The following is a 24206-nucleotide window of genomic DNA, read 5'->3' on the forward strand; positions in this document are numbered from 1 at the left end:
TTCAAAAATGCATCCTTTATTAGTCAGTTAGACATCAGAAGGCTTTAGGGCACAGAATTAAACCAACGCTCAAAGTTCAGTTCTAATTTTTAGGTTCATCTGAGTTCTGTATGTTGACTGCACTTGGCTGTAGGTCACAGATGCAGGTTGTTCAAGTTTTAACAAACAGCCCAAAACATACACGACCCAACACCAGATGGTGTATTTATCTTACCCTAGGACAAAAGTAGAAATTTCAAGCAACAGCGTCAAGCACATACTCTAGACACATTTCCAAGTCATCCAGAAAGCACACAATCTGCAAGCATCCCACCAACACCGAACAATACATTACGATGGGGTGAATGATTAATAGTTGGAGCCAAGTCCAGGTCTGACGAGGCTGCCGAGTTATATTCAGTTGGCTCATATGTTGATACTCCATGGTTTGAATGTTCCTTTCTCTGGAGATGGAGCCTTGAGGAAAAAATATATATAATGCCGTTAAACTAATGTTGTTGGAGAAAGGGTATTGGTGAGACCAAAATGGTAGACATGGGCCAGTTAGTGGACTCAGATTAAGCCTAGTCCTGAACTAAAAAAGCACTTTCAATGGAGCATTTTCATCAAACAACTTTTTAGTCTGGAACTAGGCTTGATCTGTGTCCTCTGGAAAAACAGTCCTTTTGATATGAAGAAATGTTACCATCTCAGTGAACTGGTCCTCACAGGCCATGCGTATCCTCTCCGCAGTAGCAGGGGAACTAAGAGGGAAGCTGTCCCCTAGCCCCCTCTCTCTACGGGCTGCAGCAACTGCCTCCTTTATAGCAAAGAAGATGGTGCTGGCCAAGAACACTGGAGGCTCGCCTATACCCTGTAACAACATGGCCGACCATCAATTACCACTTAGGAAGTGAATCCTCAGGAACCTTGAGTGAAAGCATTTTATCGTGTATTATACGACAAATCAACTTGGAACTTGACAATTTGGCATGGTGAAAATTGTTCAGTCCAAAACAATGCTCTGTATTTAGGCCTAATTGATGCCTTTATGGATGTGCCGCGTGATGTCATGTCGTTTGACTTGCCTTGGACCTGTAGATGGCATGTGGGTTCTGTGCGTTGGCCAGCAGGTGGACGTTAAACTGAGGAGGGACGTCACAGAGGGCAGGAATCTTGTACTGGGACGGACCCCTGGTCATCAGAACCCCCTCGAGAGAGAACTGCAGCTCCTCTATGGTGTACAGACCTATGCCCTGGACGAAGCCTCCCTCGATCTGGAATATATAGCACCATGTTAACTTTGTCTCAAGTCATATTGGAATGTATGCTACTGAAGATGTCCTATATTGATCCATAATACTGTAGAAATGTAGAGGCACTAGACCTGTGAGTGTTAGACAGTACTTTACCTGTCCTATATCTATAGCTGGGTTGAGGCTCCTCCCGACATCCATCACGATATCTGTTCTGAGATTCTGCAACAAACACACCGCTAATTGTATAAAGCCAATGACGCCCTTAAGACATAACATATAAAACAAAGGCTCATACATGCTCATTGCAAGTTCTAGGGGATGCCTGCAGGCACAGTATGAAGTAGTGTTAATGAACATTTCACAGATTTAGACCAAGGGTAATACTACTGTACTTTGTGATCTCCAGTGAGACAGTCAATCTCCACTTCTGAGCAGCAGGCCCCAAAGGTGAAGTAATAGTAGGCTGGACCCTCGCTGTTCTCCCAGTCCATATCCGTGTGAGGTCCCCTGGAACCCATACGGTGACCGCATTAGGATAGCCTACTTGTGACCGAGACGTTCCCAATATGAGCGCCGTAAATCGCGCCATTGCAGTTATCACGGTCTTATAACAGTCAGTGAGTGAGACGCCGCATTGCTTCATTACACACTACAGTCTACAGTATTGACAGGGTACGTACATGAAGAAGCCAGTTGCAGATAAGCTGACCTTCTGGCAATAAGCCTCAAAAATCTGTGGGAAAGAACACAAGTCATTGCATGCTATGCCATTATGGAGATAGACACAATAACATCATTATATTGACTTTATTATAGCCTGGTGGATGTTGGTTGATTACCCATTGTTGCCATGTATATTTGGGGTGATTTTCCATGAATGGCTTCAAGCGCCGCATCAGTTTCTCACAAGCATCCTAAAATCATACACAGTAACATTTGGTAACAGTACAATAAACACATCGATACCATATGTCTTTATAAGCCTATGAGAAGCCTGTGATAACAGAACATTGGAGCTAGCCTGGTACCAGATCTGTTTGTGTAGTCTTGCCAACTCCTATGGTCATTGTCCAAGGCAGTTGGCGTGACAACACAAACAGATCGGAGGCCAGGCTTCGTTGAAATACCTTGACTGCCATGCCCACTGCGTCCGTGCCAAAGGAGGCTGCTGAGGGTGCAGCATTGGGAACGTTGCCCGTACAGGTCTCTTTGATGTGGATTGAGGACATGGGCACCTTCAGGATACGACTGGCAATCTGGAGGGCTTTTGTGTTGATTCCCTGGCCCATCTCTGTGCCTCCGTGTGCCACCAACACAGAGCCATCCTTGTAGATGTTCACCAGAGCTGCACCCTTGAGCAGAGGTGGAACCAGATAATGAACAACTGTTATATTGTGTCTCTATGGGGATGAACACAGTTTATACTGTGGGCTCCTGAGTGGCGCAGCGGTCTAAGGTATTGCATCTCAGTGCTAGAGGCGTCACTACAGACACCCTGGTTCGAATCCAGGCTGTATCACAACCGGCCGTGATTAGGAGTCCCATAGGGCAGCGCACAATTGGCCGTCATCGTAAATAAGAATTGGTTCTTAACTGACTTGCCTAGTTTAAACAAAGGTTACATTTAAATGTAAAAAGTTATTTCTCCACAGTAACTTACAAGTGCTTACAGCTATGCAAATAAGTATCTGCACACCCGAATCAGACACAAGTTACAGTGTTAAAATAGCTAACCTTTCAGTCAACAATGTCCTTTGCCAAAGCATCTTCCTAGCACAGTGGAAAAATGAACATGGGGCATTCTAAATTTAACATGTGTTTAAAGGGAGTTCTTCATCCTCACCTGGTTGAAGAAGCCTTTGGAGAAGCCGACGCCAAACTTCATAGGCACAGCAGAGATGCCCCTCTTCTTCCAGCGGTTGGAGGTGTTGAACTGCTGGATGGCCTGGAGGCGATCGTGGTACCCAGCCTTGTCTAGACACTCGTCCCAGCAACGGAGCATGTCGCGGGGGGAGAAGAGCTGCTTGTAGTGGGTATAGCACTCCTCCTCCCGGTACATGTTGATCTCCCTCACCTGCAGAGACACACCAGGCCACATTCATCATCAGTAGGAAGATTGAATGGATGGATAAAAGATGGGTAATTAACTAACTAAACATGACCCTGAATCCTCCAGTAACCTCTCACTAACCTTCTGTGGAGGGAGGCCACATTTGACAGCCACCTCGTGCAGCACGCTCTCCATCACCATGAGTCCCTGGGGTCCTCCGAAGCCTCGGAACGCTGTGTAGGAGGGCAGGTAGGTCTTACACACCAATCCACGCCCACGCAGGTTAGGGATCTTGTAGCCATTGTCCATGTGAAGCAGGGCTTTCTCCATGATCTGAATCACAGCACATTACAGGGAAATGAAAATGTGTCTTATGTTTCTGCTGTCCATTTTTAAACGTGGTGAGAATCCTCAGTCCCTGTTGTCGAGGACTTTTCAATTGATATCAAGCAATATATTGGACAATCGCAGATAACCATTGAGTCATATACAGTATTGAATTCAAAGCTCTTAACAAGCTTACAGCTAATGATTCATTCAGGGTGCACCCCCCGTTACTGTAGTAGGTGATGTCCGCTGCCATGATGGTTCCATCGTTGTTGTATCCCACCTGAGGAAAAAAACAGGTCGTTAGAAATGCTGAGGTAAAAATTCCACTGATCATACAGTTGTTGTTGATGATGCTCATCTGAGAGGGCTACTCTACAATACCTTATATTTTCCTAGGAAGGGGTGTCTGCCACTGGTGATCAGCATGTCATCTCCACGTTCCAGGACACAGCGTACTGGTCGCCCTGTCCTACAATGAAAACATAGGCATATTTACTCTAAGTATTCAAGGTATTATATGTATTACATGTATTCAAGGTATTATATGTATTCAAGGTATTACATGTATTCAAGGTATTACATGTATTCAAGGTATTACATGTATTCAAGGTATTATACTGTATGTACTCAATGTACTATTTGTATTCAAGGTATTGTATGTATTCAAGGTATTATATGTATTCAAGGTATTATATGTATTCAAGGTATTATATGTATTCAAGGTATTACATGTATTCAAGGTATTACATGTATTCAAGGTATTATACTGTATGTACTCAGTGTACTATTTGTATTCAAGGTATTGTATGTATTCAAGGTATTATATGTATTCAAGGTATTATATGTATTCAAGGTATTATTAAATGTATTATATTCCACTAATGTGTGTTATCAACACTCTGTTGAAAGCTCTTACTTGACTGCAGCTGTGGCAGTGATAGCAGAGAGGGAGGCAATCTTCATGACTTTGCCACCGAACGCTCCCCCCAACCTCCTCACGTGACATGTGATCTTGTTGGAGTCGATGCCCAGAGTGATTCCTACCACTTCCTGGGGTTGCAGGGACAAAACAAAAGGACATTCAAATAACAAATTGGAATAACTTTTCGATTGGAATACTTTTTTTCTGATCATGTCAATCAACCAGCATTGGGGCACTGATGGTTGTCGTGTGTCAAAAATCAAAGATTCTGATTGGCGGGAAAGGGTTAACAAGAGTCCAATATCCAATGTAGCTAGCTACATAACAGAGGAGAAAACTAAAACATAGATAGTTTATGTGTGTCTAACCTGAGTGTATGCTGAATGCTGGCTGGCCACAAACAGTTCCAGTTCTCCATTCTCTCCTTTGGGCACTGCAATAAGGCCCTGAGTCTCCATGTAGAAATGCTCCTGACCTCCCAAGTAGATCTCATCTGCTCACAACACAATCACATATCATCAAGACATTTGAAGACATGAACTTGCATTAGAAGAAGGAGATGCACAGACGTAAACCATTGCGTTTTACCCTCCAGAATCTGATCCACTGTCTCAAAGGCTTTGTCCATGTCTCCTCTCTCCAGCTTCCTCTTTGGGTCAAAGAAGGACTGATGCTGGATGGCCTCTTCTATTGTGAAGAAGACAGGAAGTAGATCCTGGTAGGTGACCTTTACCATTTGAGCTGCTCTCCTGGCCTGCTCTCTGCTCTCTGCTACCACAGCCCCAATGATCTGCCCCACACAAGACACCTGCACAGGAACAACCAATCAACAAACCAATCATTCAATCAATCAAAAACCACCATGGTAAGCCAATATACAATATATTAGACCTCTCATAATTAGAAATGCCATTAGAACGGTCATTGCCATGGTCATACTTTCTGTCTATGGTACGGTGCTACAGACTGGGAATGGTAGTGAGAGGGGACAGTATGATAGCCTACCTCCTCCTCAGCAAAGAGTTCCTCTGGGTTATTGAACAACATCCGTCGGTTCTGACCAGGGACGTCCCCAGCTGATAGGAACGTGACTACCCCAGTCATGCCAAGTGCTTCAGATGGGTCAATGTTGCTGGTTTTGAAGTGGAATAAAGACACATGATCAGAAAACCTACATGCGGTCTCCTGAGTGGCACAGCGGTCTAAGGCACTGCATCACAGTGCTTGAGGCATCACTACAGACCCGGATTCGATCCCGGGCTGTGTCGCAGCTGGCCGCGACCGGGCGATCCATGAGGCGGCACACAATTGTCGCAGCGTCGTCCGGATTAGGGGAGAGTTTGGTCGGACGGGATGTCCTTGTCCTATCGCGCTCTAGCAACTCCTGTGGAGGGCTGGGCTCATGCACGCTGACACGGTTCCCAGTTGTACGGTGTTTTCTCCGACACATTGGTGCGGCTGGCTTCCTGGTTAAGCGTGTTTCGGAGGACGCATGGCTCTCAACCTTAGCCTCTCCTGAGTCCGTACGGGAGATTCAGCGATGGGACAAGACTGTAACTACCAATTGGATATCACGAAATTGGGGAGAAAAAAATTATAAGAAGAAGAAAACCTACATGCAATTTCAAAAAGACGAGTCTGGATTTAGGTGATTATCTTATCATAGAGATCCAATTGTAGAAGTTTGTATGGCCAATCCAAAAACAGTCAAATAATGACCCACTAACATAGACTCACATGATCTTGGCATGCGCTCTGGTGCTGGTCACCATGTAGACAAAGAGTTCTCCCTGGAGAGCTGGTATGTCATCGTAATACTGGGCCTCTCCTGTAGCCTGATGGAAGGCTGCTTGATGCATCATGGGATGGCCCACAGGGTCCTGGGAGGACTGGGCATTGGACACAAGCTGCAGAGGAAAGAGACAGACACTATGGGGATACAACCATCATCCATCGGAGTAAGTTGTAACCTTTTACATATAAGCCATTGTTGATCGCAAACCTGGAAAGAGTGATGTCCCTGGGGCACTTCGTTTTTGAAAGGCTTGAGAGCACTGAGGTACTCAAGGGGTAGAAGACACACGTTCACATTCTGCACAATTGGGTAGAAATCAAGAAACATGAAGCATAATAAAAATGATTGTAAAACACCTTTTAGAGAGCCAATGTAATATTGCTACTCACAAATATTGTCACATCCCTCAGATTCAGCAAAACAAGTGGCAGATTTGATGTTTCGCTGAAAAATAATTAAGGATTGTGCCTGTCCTGTATATGTACCCTCTCTCTGAGCTCCTGGAGGACCTGCATGTAGAATTTGAAGAAGAAGCTGGTGGTAAGGGTCTTGCGATACTCCACCTTCCCTCCGTGGGCAGAGTCAGATAGCTCCACCTCCTCCTCCAAAAGCCTGCAGGCATCAGCCAGAAGCTCCTCCCCCCAGGACCTGAGCCAATCAACCAACACTTCAATTGCAATTCACAAGTTCACCAGATCACCGGTTAAGTTCACCAGTTCAGTTCAGTTTGGTTCATTTAATTCTGTTGGATGTGATGTGTGTGTGATGATAGGAAAGGAGAGATCACTATTACCGAATATGTTGTATGAATAGAACACTAGTGTGAAGGAGGAGTTTGTGAAGAATGAATATCTCAACTCCTGTATTATAAAGAAACAACCAGAATTATAAAGGAGTAATATTGTGAGGAAGTGTTTGTAGAGTGAAATAAACAATTGCAATTGTAGAGGTATAAAAAAGCACCAGCATTAGGGTTACCAAACCTACAATTACCTTTAAAATTGTTAAAAAGTAGATCTGTCTCCATTTAGTGCATATTCATTTTAGAATAGTAGACAATGACTATGAAGCAAGTAATGAATATCCAACAGAGATTGGTAATAGTATATTACCAGTAAACATTGGGGTGGATTAAAACACAAATGATTAAAGAGTGGAGGGAGGACAGTGGCCAGAAGTTATCATGTTTTGTTTTGTCTGTAATTAAAACATTTTTGTTGCTAATTTAAGATTTGGCAGGGTGAAAACTAACAAAATGTTTATTTTCTCTTTCAGGAGAGGATGGGGTGTCCCTATCTCATCATTTGAAATGTTTCCGGAGGCCGGGTTGCCTTGGGAGAGCAGTTAGTGAAATTCTGCTGTTCTATTAAGTATAAAGGTACCCAGCTCCCAATTAAGTAAGGCATGGCAAAAACACAACCCACCTGTTAACCCACATATTTGTTAGTGGTGTTAATTCCGTGTCTGGAACCCTGACCTTTTCACCGGACGTGCTTACCTGTCCCAGACCTGCTGTTTTCAACTCTCTAGAGACAGCAGGAGTGGTAGAGATACTCTGAATGATCGGCTATGAAAAGCCAACTGACATTTACTCCTGAGGTGCTGACCGGTTGCACCCTCTACAACCACTGTGATTATTATTATTTGACCCTGCTGGTCATCTATGAACATTTGAAAATCTTGGCCATGTTCTGTTATAATCTCCACCCGGCACAGCCAGAAGAGGACTGGCCACCCCTCATAGCCTGGTTCCTCTCTAGGTTTCTTCCTAGGTTTTGGCCTTTCAAGGCAGTTTTTCCTAGCCACCGTGCTTCTACACCTGCATTGCCTGCTGTTTGGGGTTTTAGGCTGGGTTTCTGTACAGCACTTTGTGACAACAGCTGATGTAAGAAGGGATTTATAAAGAAATTGGATTGATTGATTGATTGATGATAAAGGAGTATAAGCCAATTTGAAAATGGTTTCAACAGTGTGTTTTTATTCTCTTTGACATTTGTCTTATTAAGAATATTAAGAATATTGGGAATGTAATAATTTGTCATACAGTGAATAGTTTGTCTGGATTTCCTGAATCATACATGCCCTTTTGTTCTGGTCTGTCCTCTCTCAAGCTTATGGTGAAGGGGACCACAGATGGTATCTAGATGCATGGAAGGGATAATTAGACCGAGAACAGTGTGAGCCCCTTCCCCTCTAACTGGCTGAAGTAATGGCAACAATGGCGTTCACTATGGCCTTTTCTCTCAGGAGTACAGCATGAGTCCGGAGACCGTCCATGTGGAGTGAGCATGGAGATAGATCACGTCTAAACTTCTCTCATTCTGCTGGTGTACTAGTTTGAAAATGGACAAGACAGAATTGACCGTAAAGGATGGTGGTGGCGGCTCAAGTGAGACATTCGTCTGTTTGGGAAAATCAGATTTTTCCACAGATATTGAAATCGGGACATTATCAAGGGCCATTCACCTTGACATGCATGAGTTACATGTGTGCCATTGGGAGGATGAACTGTAAAGCTATCTGAAGAAGCAAATGAAGAAACACCATAAGAATGAGTGCCGAGTGATAGGAGCAACGCAAAGCATTACGGACTAAATTCTAAATTCTAAATTTGTTTTGGATAATTTACCAATAGGTCTACTCAACCAGCTTCATGAGGAATGCTTTTCCAACAGTCTTGAAGGAGTTCCCACATACGCTGAGAACTTGTTGGCTGCATTTCTTTAACTCTGTGGTACAACTCATCCCAAACCATCTCAATTGGGTTGAGGTCGGATGATTGTGGATGACAGGTCATCTGATGCAGCACTCCATCACTCTCCTTGGTCAAATAGCCCTTACACAGACTAGAGGTGTGTTAAAGGTCATTATCCGGTTGAAAAACAAATGATAGTCCCACTAAGCGCAAACCATATGGGATGATGTATCGCTGCAGAATGCCGTAGTAGTCATGCTGGTTAAGTGTGCCTTTAATTCTAAACAGTGTCACCAGCAAAGCACCATCACACCTCATCCTCCATGCTTCACGATGGGAACCACACATGCGGAGACCATTTGTTCACCTACTCTGCGTCTCACAAAGACAGCGGTTGGAACCAAAAATCTAAAATCATTTTCACCTGTCTAATATCCATTTCTCTTGTTTCTTGGCTCAAGCTAGTCTCTTCTTATTATTGATGTCCTTTAGTAGTGGTTTCTTTGCAGCAATTTGGCGATGAAGGCCTGATTCATGCCGTCTCATTTGAGCAGTTGATGTTGAGATGTGTCTGTTACTTGAACTCTGTGAAGCATTTATTTGGGCTGCAATTTCTGAGGTGCAGTTAACTGTAATGAACTTATCCTCTGCAGCAGAGGTAACTCTGGGTCTTCCTTTCCTGTGGCGGTCATCATGAGAGCCAGTTCCATCAAATTGCTTGATGGTTTTTGCGGCTGCAGTTGAGTTCTTGAAATGTAACATTTGTAGAATTTTGTAGATTTGATGTAGATGGTGGTGGGGTGGCTGGAATGACGCGGGGAGCTGGGAAGGTGCTGGTGTAGCCTGCAGTTGGTGTACGGCCCGGAGCACCTTGTCCAATGCAGTCCCAAGGCGCTCCAGGCACGAGTTGTGGTGGCGGAGCTTCGCTGTTTTCTTGGGTTTGTCATTCTGTCACTGGTGTAGAAAGGAGTAGGCAGGAGGCAGTCGCAGGTTTACAACTATTGAATTTATTTAAGCACCATAGATCAAAGCGAGGCGTAACCCAAACGCTGTTGTGCTCTAAATATATCTTTATAAACAAAATGGCACAGGGTGAACCCAAAGTGCAAAATATAAAGTACTCAAGAAAATGTCAGAGAGATTCCTCTCAGGAAAACAAAAAACAAAGACAAATGGCAGAGAGAGTATATATACAGTGATAGAGTAGGGATTGGAACCAGGTGTGTGTAATGATGTCGAGACAAGTCCGGGGTTGATGAGTGAAGGGTGTTTCCCAACAGTAGGTTTGGCAGCAGTTGGAAGGCTGGCGACGCCGAATGCCTGAGCTGGACAAGAGGAGGAGCAAAGCGAAGGCTGGTGTGACAACTGATTAACAGGGCACACCTGTTAATTGAAAGGCATTCCAGGTGACTACCTCATGAAGCCAGGTTGAGAGAATGGCAAGTGTGTGCAAAGCTGTCATCAAGGCAAAGGGTGGCTACTTTTAAGAATCTCAAATATATTTAGACTTGCTTAACACTTTTATGGTTACTACATGATTCTATATGTGCTATTTCATTTTCGTTTTAATGTATTCACTATTATTCTACAATGTAGAAAAGTACAAATAAATAAAAAACCTTGAATGAGTAGGTGTGTCCAAACTTGACTGGTACTGTAAGTATTCAGACTCTTTACTTAGTACTTTGTTGAACCACCTTCGGCAGCGATTACAGTCTTCTTGCGTATGACGCTAGACCAAACAAACGCGTAACAAAAACACAGGGTTGAATCCCAAACAAAAGCGCGAGGATTGCCTTGAATAAATAACCCGTAATCAGACCCGTAATCATCTGCGAAATCCACAAGGGTACGAAAGCATAAAACACACAGCACAGGTAATCACACACACCAACAGACATTGTAACAATAATCGACAGCCCGATGGAAACCAAAGGGCACACTTATACAAGTACCAATCAGTGGGAAATAGGGGTTAGGTGTGCGTACTGAACGTTCCGAAGGGATCCGTGACTGTAGGGATGGTGCCTGGTTTCCTCCAGAAGTGACGCTTGGTATTCAGGCCAAGAGTTCAATCTTGGTTTCATCAGACCAGAGAATCTCCATTCTCATGGTCTGAGAGTCCTTAGGTGCTTTTTGGCAAACTCCAAGCGGGCTGTCATGTGCCTTTTACTGAGTAGTGGCTTCCGTCTGGCCACTCTACCATAAAGGCCTGATTGGTGGAGTGCTGCAGAGATGGTTGTCCTTCAGGAAGGTTCTCCCATCTCCAAAGAGGAACTCTAGAGCTCTGTCAGAGTGACCTCCCTGACAAAGGCTGATTGCTCAGCTTGGCCGGGCGGCCAGCTCTAGGACGATTCTTGGTGGTTCCAAACTTTTTCCATTTAAGAATGATGGAGGACACTTTATTCTTGGGACCTTCAATGCTGTAGACATGTTTTTGTACTCTTCCCCAGATCTGTACCCCGACACAATCCTGTCTTAGAGCTATAAGCACAATTCCTTCAACATCATGGCTTGGTTTTTGCTCTGACATGCACTGTCAACTGTGGGACCTTATATATATAGACTATATAGACAGGTGTGTGCCTTTCCAAATAATTTCCAATCAATTGAATTTACCACAGGTAGATTCCAATCAAGTTGTAGAAACATCTTAAGGATGATCAATGAGATGCACCTGAGCTCAATTTTCGAGGGTCTGAATAGTTATGTAAATAAGGTATTTCTGTTTTTTGCAAACATTTATAAAAACCTGTTTTCGTTTTGCCATTATAGGGTATTGTGTGTAGTTTTATGAGGAAAAACATATATTTAATCCATTTTAGAATTAGGCTGTAACGGAACAAAATGTGGAAAAAGTCCAAGGGTCTGATTACTTTCCAAATGCACTGTAAGTGACCTAGCAGTAGTGTTTAGCATGTTATGGGTTAGATGGAATGATTTTTGTGCAAATATATTTGTCGCAGGAAACAAAGTACAAAGGGGTCCAGCCTCTGAATTTAGTTGACTGCGGCAGGCTGCATGAATGTACACTTCCTAATCCCAAGGCTTTTCCTGACTGATAAGAAGACTGGGAGTACTGAACTGAACTGGGCTGGGAAGATAACAACACCTGCCTAGCCACAGAGATTCATTGTACATCCTAGACTCAGGAGGGAGGGCTTGTTTGGTAGAACAATAATTATACTAGTTGACCGCCATAGCATGCAAAAAAAGGGCGAAGTGAGCGTGATATGGTGTCGGAATACTGCTTGTAAAACATGCTGCCTAACTGGTGTTCCTGGGTAAAAAAGCACGAGTTGATGTTTTTTTACAGACTCCATTTGTTTGGGACCCCAGCAGTACAGTATTCCTGAAGGTATAGAGTCATTATCAGAAACCGCTAGAAGCTACTCTGACAATAAAGATAACAAGTTGGAGGTGACAGCTTGGCTGCCAGATATGTTTGAATCATAGTCTGTGAACTTTGCAAAATGGGCCATGTTGGGAGTATGTCCTTGTATGTGATAACACTGATTTCATGTTGTAAGGCTCTGTGCTCTTCTTTTGTCTCACAGGTCTCAGCAACTATTTTGTTCAAATTCTGCAACTATTAGAAATATTCACTTACCTTTAATGATCTTCATCAAAATGCACTCCCAGGAATCCCAGTTCCACATTAAATGTTTGTTTTGTTCGATAATGTCCATCATTTATGTCCAAATAGCTACTTTTGTTAGCGCGTTTTGTAAACAAATCCAAAGTCACGAAGCACGTTCACTAGGAGCAGACGAAATGTCAAAAAGTTCCATTACAGTCCGTAGAAACATGTCAAACGATGTATAGAATCAATCTTTAGGATGTTTTTAACATAAATCTTCAATAATGTTCCAACCGGAGAATTCCATTGTCTGTAGAATTGCGATGGAACAGAGCTTGTTCTCACGTGAATGAGCGTCACGAGCTCAAAGCATTCTGCCAGACCTCTGACTCATTCCCCTCTCATTCGCCCCCACTTTACAGTAGAAGCATCAAACTAGGTTCTAAAGACTGTTAACATCTAGCGGAAGCCTCAGTAAGTGCAACATGACCAATATCCACTGTATCTTCAATAGGGAATGAGTTGAAAAATGACTAACCTCAGATTTCCCACTTCCTGGTTGGATTTTTTCTCAGGTTTTTTCCTGCCATATGAGTTCCGTTATACTCACAGACATCATTCAAACAGTTTTAGAAACTTCAGAGTGGTTTCTATCCAAATATACTAATAATAGGCATATATTAGCAACTGGGACTGAGTAGCGGGCAGTTAACTCTGGGCACCTCTGGGCACCTTATTCAGCCAAGCTACTCAATACTACCCCCAGCCATTAGAAGATAAGCAATTTGGCAGTACGCCCAGAACATTGCTCTGGGAACCAAAAGGAGTATCTCAGTTTCAAGGTCTCATCTTTGAGAGAAGAAGCCTCGTGAGGTATCAGTCAGTCAAATTCAGGAACCAAGTTTTATAATAAATAATGTAAATCATGCTTATATGATTTGTTTGTGTAGCAATTTATAAGGACTGAAAGGGAACACCGTTTTCAGAGTTTTTACCCAAGCAGTGATAATTAAGATTACTTAATTTACTTTGAATTTGAGTCCTTAGTGATGAATTTCCACAACAGCGGGGTGCTGGGTCAGGCGTATAAAGCAAAGTCTAGCAACCTAAAGGTTGTGTGTTCAAATCTCATCACGGACAACTTTAGCATTTTAGCAGCTTTCCAATTACTTAGCATGTTGGGCTAGTAACCGAAAGGTTGCTGGATCGAATCCCCACGCGAATCCCCTGAACAAGGCAATTAACCTATTGTTAATTAGGTTAGGCCATCATTGTATCATTGTAAAGAGTAATTTGTTCTTAACTGACTTGCCTAGATAAATAAAGGTTAAATAAAAAAACATTTTTATATATATATATATATATATATATATATATATATATATATACACAGTATATATATATATATATATATATATATATATATATATATATATATATATATATATATATATATACATATACACAGTATATATATATATATATATATATTTCAAATGTAAAAATAACCCCCTTAACCTAGCGTTAGCCACAACAAATTGGAATTCATAACATATCATACGTTTGCAAATTTGTAACATGTTGTACGAATTGCAATCTGTAATATATTGTACTGTTGGATTCAGGGTAAACTTTGAACATTGATGTATATTGACTAATTGATTTGATAATGTTTTAGTATGTTTATAACTGTAGAAATGCATTAGGAGAAGTGACTAGGAAGTGATTAGGTGAAGAGAAAGGGGGATTTGTCATGGTCTCAGACTTTGATTTCCATGCATATACACTGCTCAAAAAAATAAAGGGAACACTAAAATAACACACCCTAGATCTGAATGAATTAAATATTCTTATTAAATACTTTTTTCTTTACATAGTTGAATGTGCTGACAACAAAACCACACAAAAATTATCAATGGAAATCAAATTTATCAACCCATGGAGGTCTGGATTTGGAGTCACACTCAAAATTAAAGTGGAAAACCACACTACAGGCTGATCCAACTTTGATGTAATGTCCTTAAAACAAGTCAAAATGAGGCTCAGTAGTGTGTGTGGCGTCCGCATGCCTGTATGACCTCCCTACAACGCCTGGGCATGCTCCTGATGAGGTGGAGGATGGTCTCCTGAGGGATCTCCTCCCAGACCTGGACTAAAGCATCCGCCAACTGGACAGTCTGTGGTGCAACGTGGCGTTGGTGGATGGAGCGAGACATGATGTCCCAGATGTGCTCAATTGGATTCAGGTCTGGGGAATCCATAGCATCAATGCCAGTCCATAGCATCAATGCCTTCCTCTTGCAGGAACTGCTGACACACTCCAGCCACATGCGGTCTAGAATTGTCTTGCATTAGGAGGAATCCAGGGCCAACCGCACCAGCATATGGTCTCACAAGGGGTCTGAGGATCTCATCTCGGTACCTAATGGCAGTCAGGCTACCTCGGGCGAGCACATGGAGGGCTGTGCGCCCCCCAAAGAAATGCCACCCCACACCATGACTGACCCACCGCCAAACCGGTCATGCTGGAGGATGTTGCAGGCAGCAGAACATTCTCCACGGCGTCTCCAGACTCTGTCACGTCTGTCACATGTGCTCAGTGTGAACCTGCTTTCATCTGTGAAGAGCACAGGGCGCCAGTGGCGAATTTGCCAATCTTGGTGTTCTCTGGCAAATGCCAAACGTCCTGCACGGTGTTGGGCTGTAAGCACAACCCCCACCTGTGGACGTCGGGCCCTCATATCACCCTCATGGAGTCTGTTTCTGACCGTTTGAGCAGACACATGCACATTTGTGGCCTGCTGGAGGTCATTTTGCAGGGCTCTGGCAGTGCTCCTCCTGCTCCTTCTTGCACAAAGGCAGAGGTAGCGGCCCTGCTGCTGGGTTGTTGCCCTCCTACGGCCTCCTCCACGTCTCCTGATGTACTGGCCTGTCTCCTGGTAGCACCTCCATGCTCTGGACACTACGCTGACAGACACAGCAAACTTTCTTGCCACAGCTCGCATTGATGTGCCATCCTGGATGAGCTGCACTACCTGAGCCACTTGTGTGGGTTGTAGACTCTGTCTCATGCTACCACTAGAGTGAAAGCACCGCCAGCATTCAAAAGTGACCAAAACATCAGCCAGGAAGCATAGGAACTGAGAAGTGGTCTGTGGTCACCACCTGCAGAACCGCTCCTTTATTGGGGGTGTCTTGCTAATTGCCTATAATTTCTACCTGTTGTCTATTCCATTTGCACAACAGCATGTGAAATTTATTGTCAATCAGCATTGCTTCCTAAGTGGACAGTTTGATTTCACAGAAGTGTGATTGACTTGGAGTTACATTGTGTTGTTTAAGTGTTCCCTTTATTTTTTTGAGCAGTGTATAATTTTATGCATAGGTTATCACATTGTTAATACTGTTACGTTGTGTGTCTTTTTTTGTTGCTTTCCAAGTCTTATGCTATCACTTTCTTAGGAACCAGATGGAGAGAGTGGAGAAACAAAAAGTGTTCCAGCTGACATGGAACAAGACAAGACAGATTGAGCTGGAATGGCATTTTGTTGTGTGATGAGAGATGTATAAAATAAAATTGTGTATGGTGTGATCACAGAACAGAGGCCATAAGTCTCTGAGTTTGTAAAACTCACGGTGAATGTTTTGTTATCATTGTTTGTTCATTTATAATTATTTGTTTTTTTTTTATCATTGTGCGTTAATTTATAATCATTTGTTCGTTTTTTTTATTCATGTTTTATTATCATCGTTTGTCCATTTATAAGTAATTTCCAAGTTTATGTAAATTGAACATTAGAGGAGGAGGGACTGTTGGATTCGGGGTAAACTTTGAACATTGATATACTAAAGTCATGATAGATCAGAAGCATGGAATATAAACGAGTGAAAGAGACTGGTTTTTATGTTAGAAGTTAATGGTTCTCTGTAGAAAGACAGAGTGGCTGTGGAATGTGCTGGGTGGATGGGAGGGAGTCATGGAAGTGCAATAGGTGATACGGGTGGAGAGCATTGGATTAGACATCAAGGGGGTTGAGGTCAGTTCAGGTCACCTTAAGGGAGACAGAGTAATAAACGGTTCTTTCACTTCGTCTTCCTGTCGAACCATAAGATGTAAGGATTGGAGAGAAGGAGGGGTTCCTAAAGTGGAGTATATATACTTGTAGTGGTGGAAACATGTCTTTATCTGAATACAGCTGTGTCGAGTCTTTGGAAAGAATTAAACTTAGTTAAGCTTTTCTAGTGTGTGTGAGTTATTTACTCTGAAAAATTAGAACCTAACAGTACGAATTAAAATTCGTTACATATCATACAAATTGTAAAATATCATACAAAATGGATTATGGAATTCCAAAATGTAATAAATACCATACAAAACATAACATATCATACTAATTGGCAGAGGTGTGGACTTGAGTCACATGACTTGGACTCGAGTCACCAAACACCAATGACTCGTGACTTGACTTGGACCTTATGACTCGACCTGACTTGATACCCTCCCCAAGCCCAAATATTAAAAATTATGCTATTAAACAAAGTGTGCAGCGCATTTAACTGATTACAGTTTGAATCGGACAGCAGCCAATCAAATTGTGCCAGCTGAGAAAAAGTTGTGCGTGGCAGTGCAGAGGAACGTCGGGGGGTTAATTCAGATGGAGCCCTTGGAAAGATGATACCCAAAATGATTTATTTTTAGATATAAAGACGACTCTGTATCAACAAAAAAAAACGGATTGCAACTTGCAAAACGTGTGGGAAGAAAATTACAGACGGAGACGCAACAATTTCCAACTTTGTTCGACATTTGAAGCTGCACAAAGAAGGGTAAGTCATGGCTAATATAGCCGACAGCTATATATTTTATTATTTTACTAGTGTATCATGTAGGCTAACGCAACGTTAAATCAATGAGTCTCCACACAGTCAGTCAGTGCGGGAACGTGATCATTGCACCCAAGATTGAGCTATAAATGGCTAGGCAGTTGGTAGCCTAAATCCTGCCTGATGTTACTGCTGTTCCTAAAAACCGAGCGCGTGTGTGTGTGTGTGTTAAGGTTGGGTGATTGTGTACAAGTCTACATCGGCCGATTGCGCCCCATGGCCATCCTCAATAGTTGATCACTGTTGGGGGGGGGGGGGGGGGGGGGGTCTTTCTCATGGCTACCCATGTATTTCCTTGGAAATATAACGTTTATTTGGAAAATAATAAATATATAGATATTTTTAAAAGCATTAATGATTTGCGTAAATGTAATATACTAACTATTACTGTTGTTAAAAATATGAAACGGTATTATATGACTTGTTTAGGACTCGAACCTCAAAGTTTAGGACTTGAGACTTGACTTGATGGTCTTGACTTGAGATTTGACTCGAACTTGCCTGTCTTGACTTGGGACTTGACTTGGGACTTGAGTGCTAAGACTTGAGACTTAGTTGTGACTTGTAAAACAATGACTTGGTCCCACCTCTGCTAATTGGAGTATCCAGGATTTACTATGTTACGTCTACCCCGGATTCCAGGTTGAAACTATTGGCATGTATTTGAAAATACTCAAATACACTGACTGAAATACACTCCCCCCATACATTTAACCCAGGCATTTGGAAAATTGTATTTTAAATAAGTATTTGAAAAAAAACTTTAAAATAGTAGGCTATTTATAGGAAATTGCAGATAATTTGAGCCACATTATTTGAAAATAATCAAATACACAGAAAATAAGCATTTACATAATCAAATATTTGAACCCAGGTCTGCAATGTCTGTAAAGTAGGTTGTTGTCAGTCTACATACCGTCCAACAAGCTTCTGGCATGTGCGTCCAACCTTGACCAGTGTGGGTCCCACTCCCCCGTAGTAGATGTTGAGAGACTCCACTATGTTAGTGCCCTCCCTGAAGAGCACCTTCATCCCAGCGTTGACAATGGAGAAGGCAAACTCCCTCCTCTGGGCCTGACGGAAGGCGGACACAAACTCCCACTGCAGAGATCAAAGTAAAAATAAATACTGTACTACAATCAACAAACATAATACAGTCAATAATCAACAGTCATCCTCAATACAGTCAACAGACCATTTCTCTAACCTGAAAACCTCGCAACAGATTATTCATGTTTACTTACCAATTAACCAAATCCTCAGCACCCAAAGCTTGAAAGAGGTTGGAGTTATGAGTTAAACTAAGGTCATCATCAATATCCAGAGAGGTATTTGTATGAGAGATTAAAACAGTTATTCCTCACTGGTTTGGAGTAGGGGATGTCAATGGACAGGAGGACTTCATCTGGTCTAAGCACTGTCTTGCCAAAGCCAGTGAAGAGTTCTTCATTCAGAGTGATCGCCCTTGTCCCATTTTCTACAACAAAAAGACAGTTTCATACTATGAATCTAGGCATCACTCAATCAACTATGTCCTTCCCATTTAGGTCATGCGATATTGCATGATCACGAACTGAAAGAAAAGGATCAAATCAAGAAGAATCAATGCTTTGGCCAACAGTACCTTTAGACATGACCTGCAGCGTGCAGTCCAAGGCAGCTAGAACACTATTGAGATCATACTTTGGGTTGGCACTGAGGATATTGCCGCCAATGGTCTGTAGACATGGGACATCATAAAACCGATCAAATAAAACACATCAATAAGGCTTTCAGGCAAGAGTAATGCAGTAGTCAACAATAACGACAATGGCCCAGCGACACCCTTTTCACACTACATAGCCAAGCCAAGCTGTACTGTCTGTGCTTGCCTGGTTACGCATTGACCATAGTTTCTGGAACCATGCTGAAAAGGACAACGCGAGGAGAAAATATCTGAGCCAACACAGTTAAGTTTGTTGGGTACATACAGGTGTGCTATCATAATTTGATAATTCTGTTGTCACAGAGAATGTGCAGGAGGAAATGCAGGAGGTTCCTCTTGTGCAGGAGGAAATGCAAATTCTAGTGTATTCAAGGTTTAAAAAGGCTTCTAAAGTTGGTAATTTAAAAAGTCAGACTTGATTTATCCTAACTAAAAATGTATCAGCCGATACAAAAATGTCCATTAATTATAATCCACATAATGATTAAAGTGTACTGTTGCTGCAGGATTACTTTGAGATACGGGTCAAATTATGATAGAACATCTGTATCTGTGGGTAATAGTTATAGGGCTTACAGCCATGTTGCGGATCTGTTTCCCTGCTAGACACCGTAGGGTCTGTAGCAGGGCCTGGTACCCCCTGGTTCTCTCTGCCTCCATCTCCCTCACAGCCCTCTCCATCTCCTCCTTCAGACTGGACAGGGTGCAGACTGCCCCCATACTCACACCTGCATGGACATGAACACACAACAAGTAGATGACGAAAAGCTGAAAAGTTATTTCAAGGAACGGACAATGAATACACTTCTAAACCTACCATCCTTCCCCCACGTCACAGTATGTAAATCTGAAACTCTCCCGGCGTAGATGGTGAGAGGATGATGGACTCCTTTCACTTGCATATTTGGTCCTGCTCAAAATAAATAAACACATAATAGATACAATGTGGCTGAGCAGTCGTCAGGATGAATATTTGTTGTACCGTGTACAACGTATGGGTCTATTTTGTAATGGGGGGAAAATATTTTGGGTTTGAGTGAAAGCAGTTCTGAAACACAAAAGCAAGATGGCACAACAAAAGGTTAATACCTATAGTTGTGTTGCCAACCACCACAGGGGCTTCAGGATATTCTGTTTTCAACTCAAGCAGATTGGTCAGATCTACTGGAGATATCAACTTCAACCTATCGCCTTGGAAACACAGACTGCCACAGGCACGTTTCTTTCCCATAATCTGGTATAGAGAAGAGTGAAATCAAAGTTCTCTGCAAGTTAGTTCTGTTTGAGTTGACAATAGACAAGTCTCTTTAGAGTGAAGACGGACTCTAACGTACCATGAGTTCTGGAGGGAAAATGAGGTCCTGGGATGGGTCAAGCGGGAGAACATTGTCCATATGGAACAGCTCCTCTGAGATCTGACAAGGTATCAAATATTTATTTAGAACACAATCATTCTTTCCTGGTGTCATCATTTCAACTACCCCTCAATTGAAAAAGCTACTTTGCCTCTTGGGCCACCGTAGTTATGTGCTGTGATTACATTTACATGAAGTACTGTTACGGTATTCTTTGGACTTTCCTTTATCTGCATGTCAAGCACTCATATTTAGCCTGACAATAAAATGTTTTACCATTTCATTTTCACGACAACCAGGGCTACAAGTAGAGTACCACACAAAACAATGAGATATAAACAGTTGCATTCATGACTTTTATTGACATAAAACAAGGCCTGGACAAAGCAAAAATGTATTTATATGAATGCTGTTAGTACAGAAATAGTTTGCTTAATGGGAAATGAATAACCAACTAGTCAATGACACCTTTGTGGAGTTTGTGACAGCAACTATGTGAGCGTATTATAGACACCATGCCACAATAGACACAAAAGGTGCATATCTGTGAGTCTCAGCTTTTCATTGACAGCTTTTAATAGTTTGTAGCTGAAACCATTCAAACTCTAAAGACATTTTTGTAAAAGACCGTGCCTCGCGCCCCTTCGGGATCCGCCCTTGTCTCACAAACACCACTCTAGCTCAGCCCCATTAATCACACAGACTCATGGACGCAGAAGAAATATAAAAGCCAATGGTTCACACCAGAAGTCTGTAGCTAAAAAAAACAATGTTTAAAAGGTATTAAAAGTCCAAAACACGCCGGCGTTACGGTGGGACTCGTTGGGTTAAAGGGACTATACCGTTCCCTAACGCATCTTGCGCATGTACAAGGTTGGAATTCATTCGGTGAAAATGTTAAGTATTTAACTCACATCACTATCCTTGTGTTGCTTAGTTCCATTCTCTATACAGCACTTTCCCCCAGATTCTCCATTCTGGCAACATCCCTCTCCATTCTCTGATGCCTAGTGATATGTAACACATGCATTTTACAGAACATGTTTCGAAGTAATCAAAAGAGAAAACATGTGCATTTTGGTTAAGAGACATGTGCTTTGAATCAAACAACTAGCTTGTGGAAATAGGTTAAAGGCATTACTCACATCACAGAAAGTTTTGAACCCGTCAATGATCGGCCTGTAGCCAGTACAGCGGCAGAGGTTTCCTTTGAGAATGGGGTCAAAAAAAACTGTCAATGACGTTTGAAAAAAGCTAGCGATGAACCTACAGCCAATGTTTTTGTGGAGACCTTTGGACTACTAAAGATGATAAAAAAAATTATAATAAGAAGAAATAGAGTATGTTTAATTTTTTTAAATCTATAAAATATAAATGAATGACCTCCTAGAGCCTCTCTGATGTCTTCCATGGTAGGATGTGGTTTGTTCCTCAGTAAAGTGTACATGGACATCACCATGCCTGGAGTACAGAAACCACATTGAGAGCCATGGGCCTTGGCTATACGCTCCTGCAAGAACGTAGGCATATCAGTTTTCCTTACAAAAAATATCATCCAGCCACAATGAATGGTGAGCTCCACTTGTAGGATTTAGGATCACAAAACCCTATATAACCGTATAGTAGGACCTACTTGAACCGGATGCAGTTTGGTCTTTGTGCTGCCAATACCCTCCACTGTTACCACAGCAGCTCCATGCAGTGTGCAGATGGGCTGCAGACAGGCGTTAACAGTGTAGTGGCTAGGATCAGTGGTCAAGGATATAACAAGCAGTGCCGTGTCGAATAGAATAGTGTGATGCAAACTGAAGAAGATTCCAGTCATTTTACTCCAAAACTATATTTCTCAGTCATTATATTTTGTGACCGTGTTATTTAGTAAAATATTAAATTAAATGGTTTGCTTCCCACATATGGTTGTGAGGGCACTATTAGAAAGAAAGGATACAGAACTCTGTTGTTGAGTTGGTCATATTTGGACACCATGACCGTGCAGGCCCCACATCCACCCCCTCCACAACCATACTTAGTCCCAGTTAGAAGCACTATATAGAGAAGAGACACATGTAGATGATTTTGGCTAAGTATTTTGAAATTACCTTGAAATGACCACTGCTACTCAACCCTGCACCTTAGAGGCTGCTGTCCTGTATATATAGACATGGAATCACTGGCCACTTTAATAATGGAACACTAGTTACTTTAATAATGTTTACATACTGCTTACTCATCTCATACGTACAGTATATACTTTATTCTATTCTACTGTATTTAGTCAATGCCACTACGTCATTGCTCGTCCAAAACTGCACTGTTGGCATTTCGCTACAACATCTGCTTAATATGTGTATGTGACCAATAAAATTTGATTTGATGAACATAGACATTATGTGCTGTTATTTACATGCAAAAAGGTGTTGTAATTTTGTTGAGGAAAAGTACCTTTCCTTCTGAGGAATTTGAGGAGCACCTCCTCTGGATCGGCATTCCTCTCTAAGATCTGAAACACACAGACACGCACACAGACAGAGGTCACAATCTATTCTAAAGACAACCAAGCCTCTGTCTGTGAAAAAACAGTAACAAGGCATATCTACACCAGGCGACAGGAAACACTCTGGAGAGTCAAAATGATATCACGGGTGGCTTGAGAATGCCATAAGCTCTGCATCTAATCTATAGTGTTATCTGTGACTATAATCAGGACATTGGTGTGTCAGTCTGCTGACAATCATGTGCTTTACATTATGAGGTGGGAGGACTGGAGGAATCTGTATCAATATATTGAATACTGTATAAGAAAATATTTCAGATGCAGAAAAACTGTAGATTAAACATTTTAGAAAGCAGCCTTTTGTTTAATATTTTCTTACAGTGTTGAAGTGATATGACTTCCTCATACTAACCATATAAATAATAGAAAGTATCACAAACACAATAGACATTTACCAGACAACTGCATTGCGTAAATTACAATTATTATTCAATTGCATTTGGAACTAATGTCAATTGAGCTGCTCAGCAAAAGGAAAATATACTGTCCTCTGCAGTTTGAAAATGTGGCCTAATGTTATTCCAAAAGACCAGTACAGTATAAATGGTCAAACCAACATCTAATAGAGACTAAATAATGTGTTGATCCAATATGATTAAGCATAGTCTGGATCTTTTGCTCCATTACTGGCAAAAGATCTGATAAAAAATAATAATTTACAGTGAAGGCCTACACCAGCCGACGCTGGGCCAATTGCGCACCGCCCAATGGGACTCCCAATCACGGCTGGTTGTGATACAGCCTGGATTCGAACCAGGGTGTCTGTAGTGATGCCTCAAGCAAGATGCAGGGGTCTTAGACTGCTGCACTACTCGGGAGCCAATTTGGTTGGTCAAAAGACCAATAATAGGGCAAAAGATCAAAATTGGGCTACCTGTGTGAACACAGCCATAGTCACATATTAGAAAAAAAATATTTCTTACCTTTTGTCCATTTACATAGAAAATCAATTCACTGCAACTGTTGGGAGAGGACATCATTGATGTTTACTCAAAAGCAGCAATCTGAAACTCTGTCTCTGAATTATCATATGTGGCAGTTTAAATACCTTTGGGATTGACCAACGTCACATGGCTTGAGCTTTACACACATTATCAA

The 24206-nt window shown here is 42.1% G+C and overlaps 1 protein-coding gene across 1 annotated transcript; it reads right to left on the bottom strand.

The window, feature by feature from the left end:
• On the bottom strand, nt 1–24085 carry LOC139373253 (aldehyde oxidase 5). The gene is made up of 33 exons (XM_071113556.1): nt 24032–24085; nt 22997–23054; nt 22503–22599; nt 22188–22296; nt 21938–22064; nt 21700–21761; nt 21469–21561; nt 20534–20614; nt 20289–20433; nt 20017–20109; nt 19776–19927; nt 19119–19212; nt 18859–18971; nt 18411–18595; nt 6821–6983; nt 6543–6632; nt 6278–6447; nt 5546–5672; nt 5129–5348; nt 4909–5033; nt 4535–4668; nt 4000–4087; nt 3812–3898; nt 3430–3621; nt 3082–3312; nt 2366–2590; nt 2078–2152; nt 1919–1971; nt 1631–1745; nt 1392–1457; nt 1068–1256; nt 686–853; nt 1–456 (listed from the first exon to the last, which is right to left on the bottom strand). Exons 1-33 carry the CDS (start codon nt 24083–24085, stop codon nt 406–408), a joined length of 4032 nt encoding a protein of 1343 aa, XP_070969657.1. The 3' UTR covers nt 1–405.
• Between the last annotated feature and the right edge of the window lie 121 nt (nt 24086–24206).

Source organism: Oncorhynchus clarkii, chromosome 18, assembly GCF_045791955.1.
Source record: "Oncorhynchus clarkii lewisi isolate Uvic-CL-2024 chromosome 18, UVic_Ocla_1.0, whole genome shotgun sequence".
NCBI lineage: Eukaryota > Metazoa > Chordata > Actinopteri > Salmoniformes > Salmonidae > Oncorhynchus > Oncorhynchus clarkii.

What these genes read in the sequence shown, in the direction of transcription:
- LOC139373253 (XM_071113556.1), bottom strand. Translation starts at nt 24,085, where the DNA reads ATGTCCTCTCCCAACAGTTGCAGTGAATTGATTTTCTATGTAAATGGA. An exon ending in AGAGCGCATGCCAAGATCAT is followed by an intron (nt 5,673 to 6,277) that starts GTGAGTCTATGT and finishes CTTCAAAACCAG; the next exon opens with CAACATTGACCCATCTGAAG. An exon ending in AATATACATGGCAACAATGG is followed by an intron (nt 1,972 to 2,077) that starts GTAATCAACCAA and finishes TCTTTCCCACAG; the next exon opens with ATTTTTGAGGCTTATTGCCA.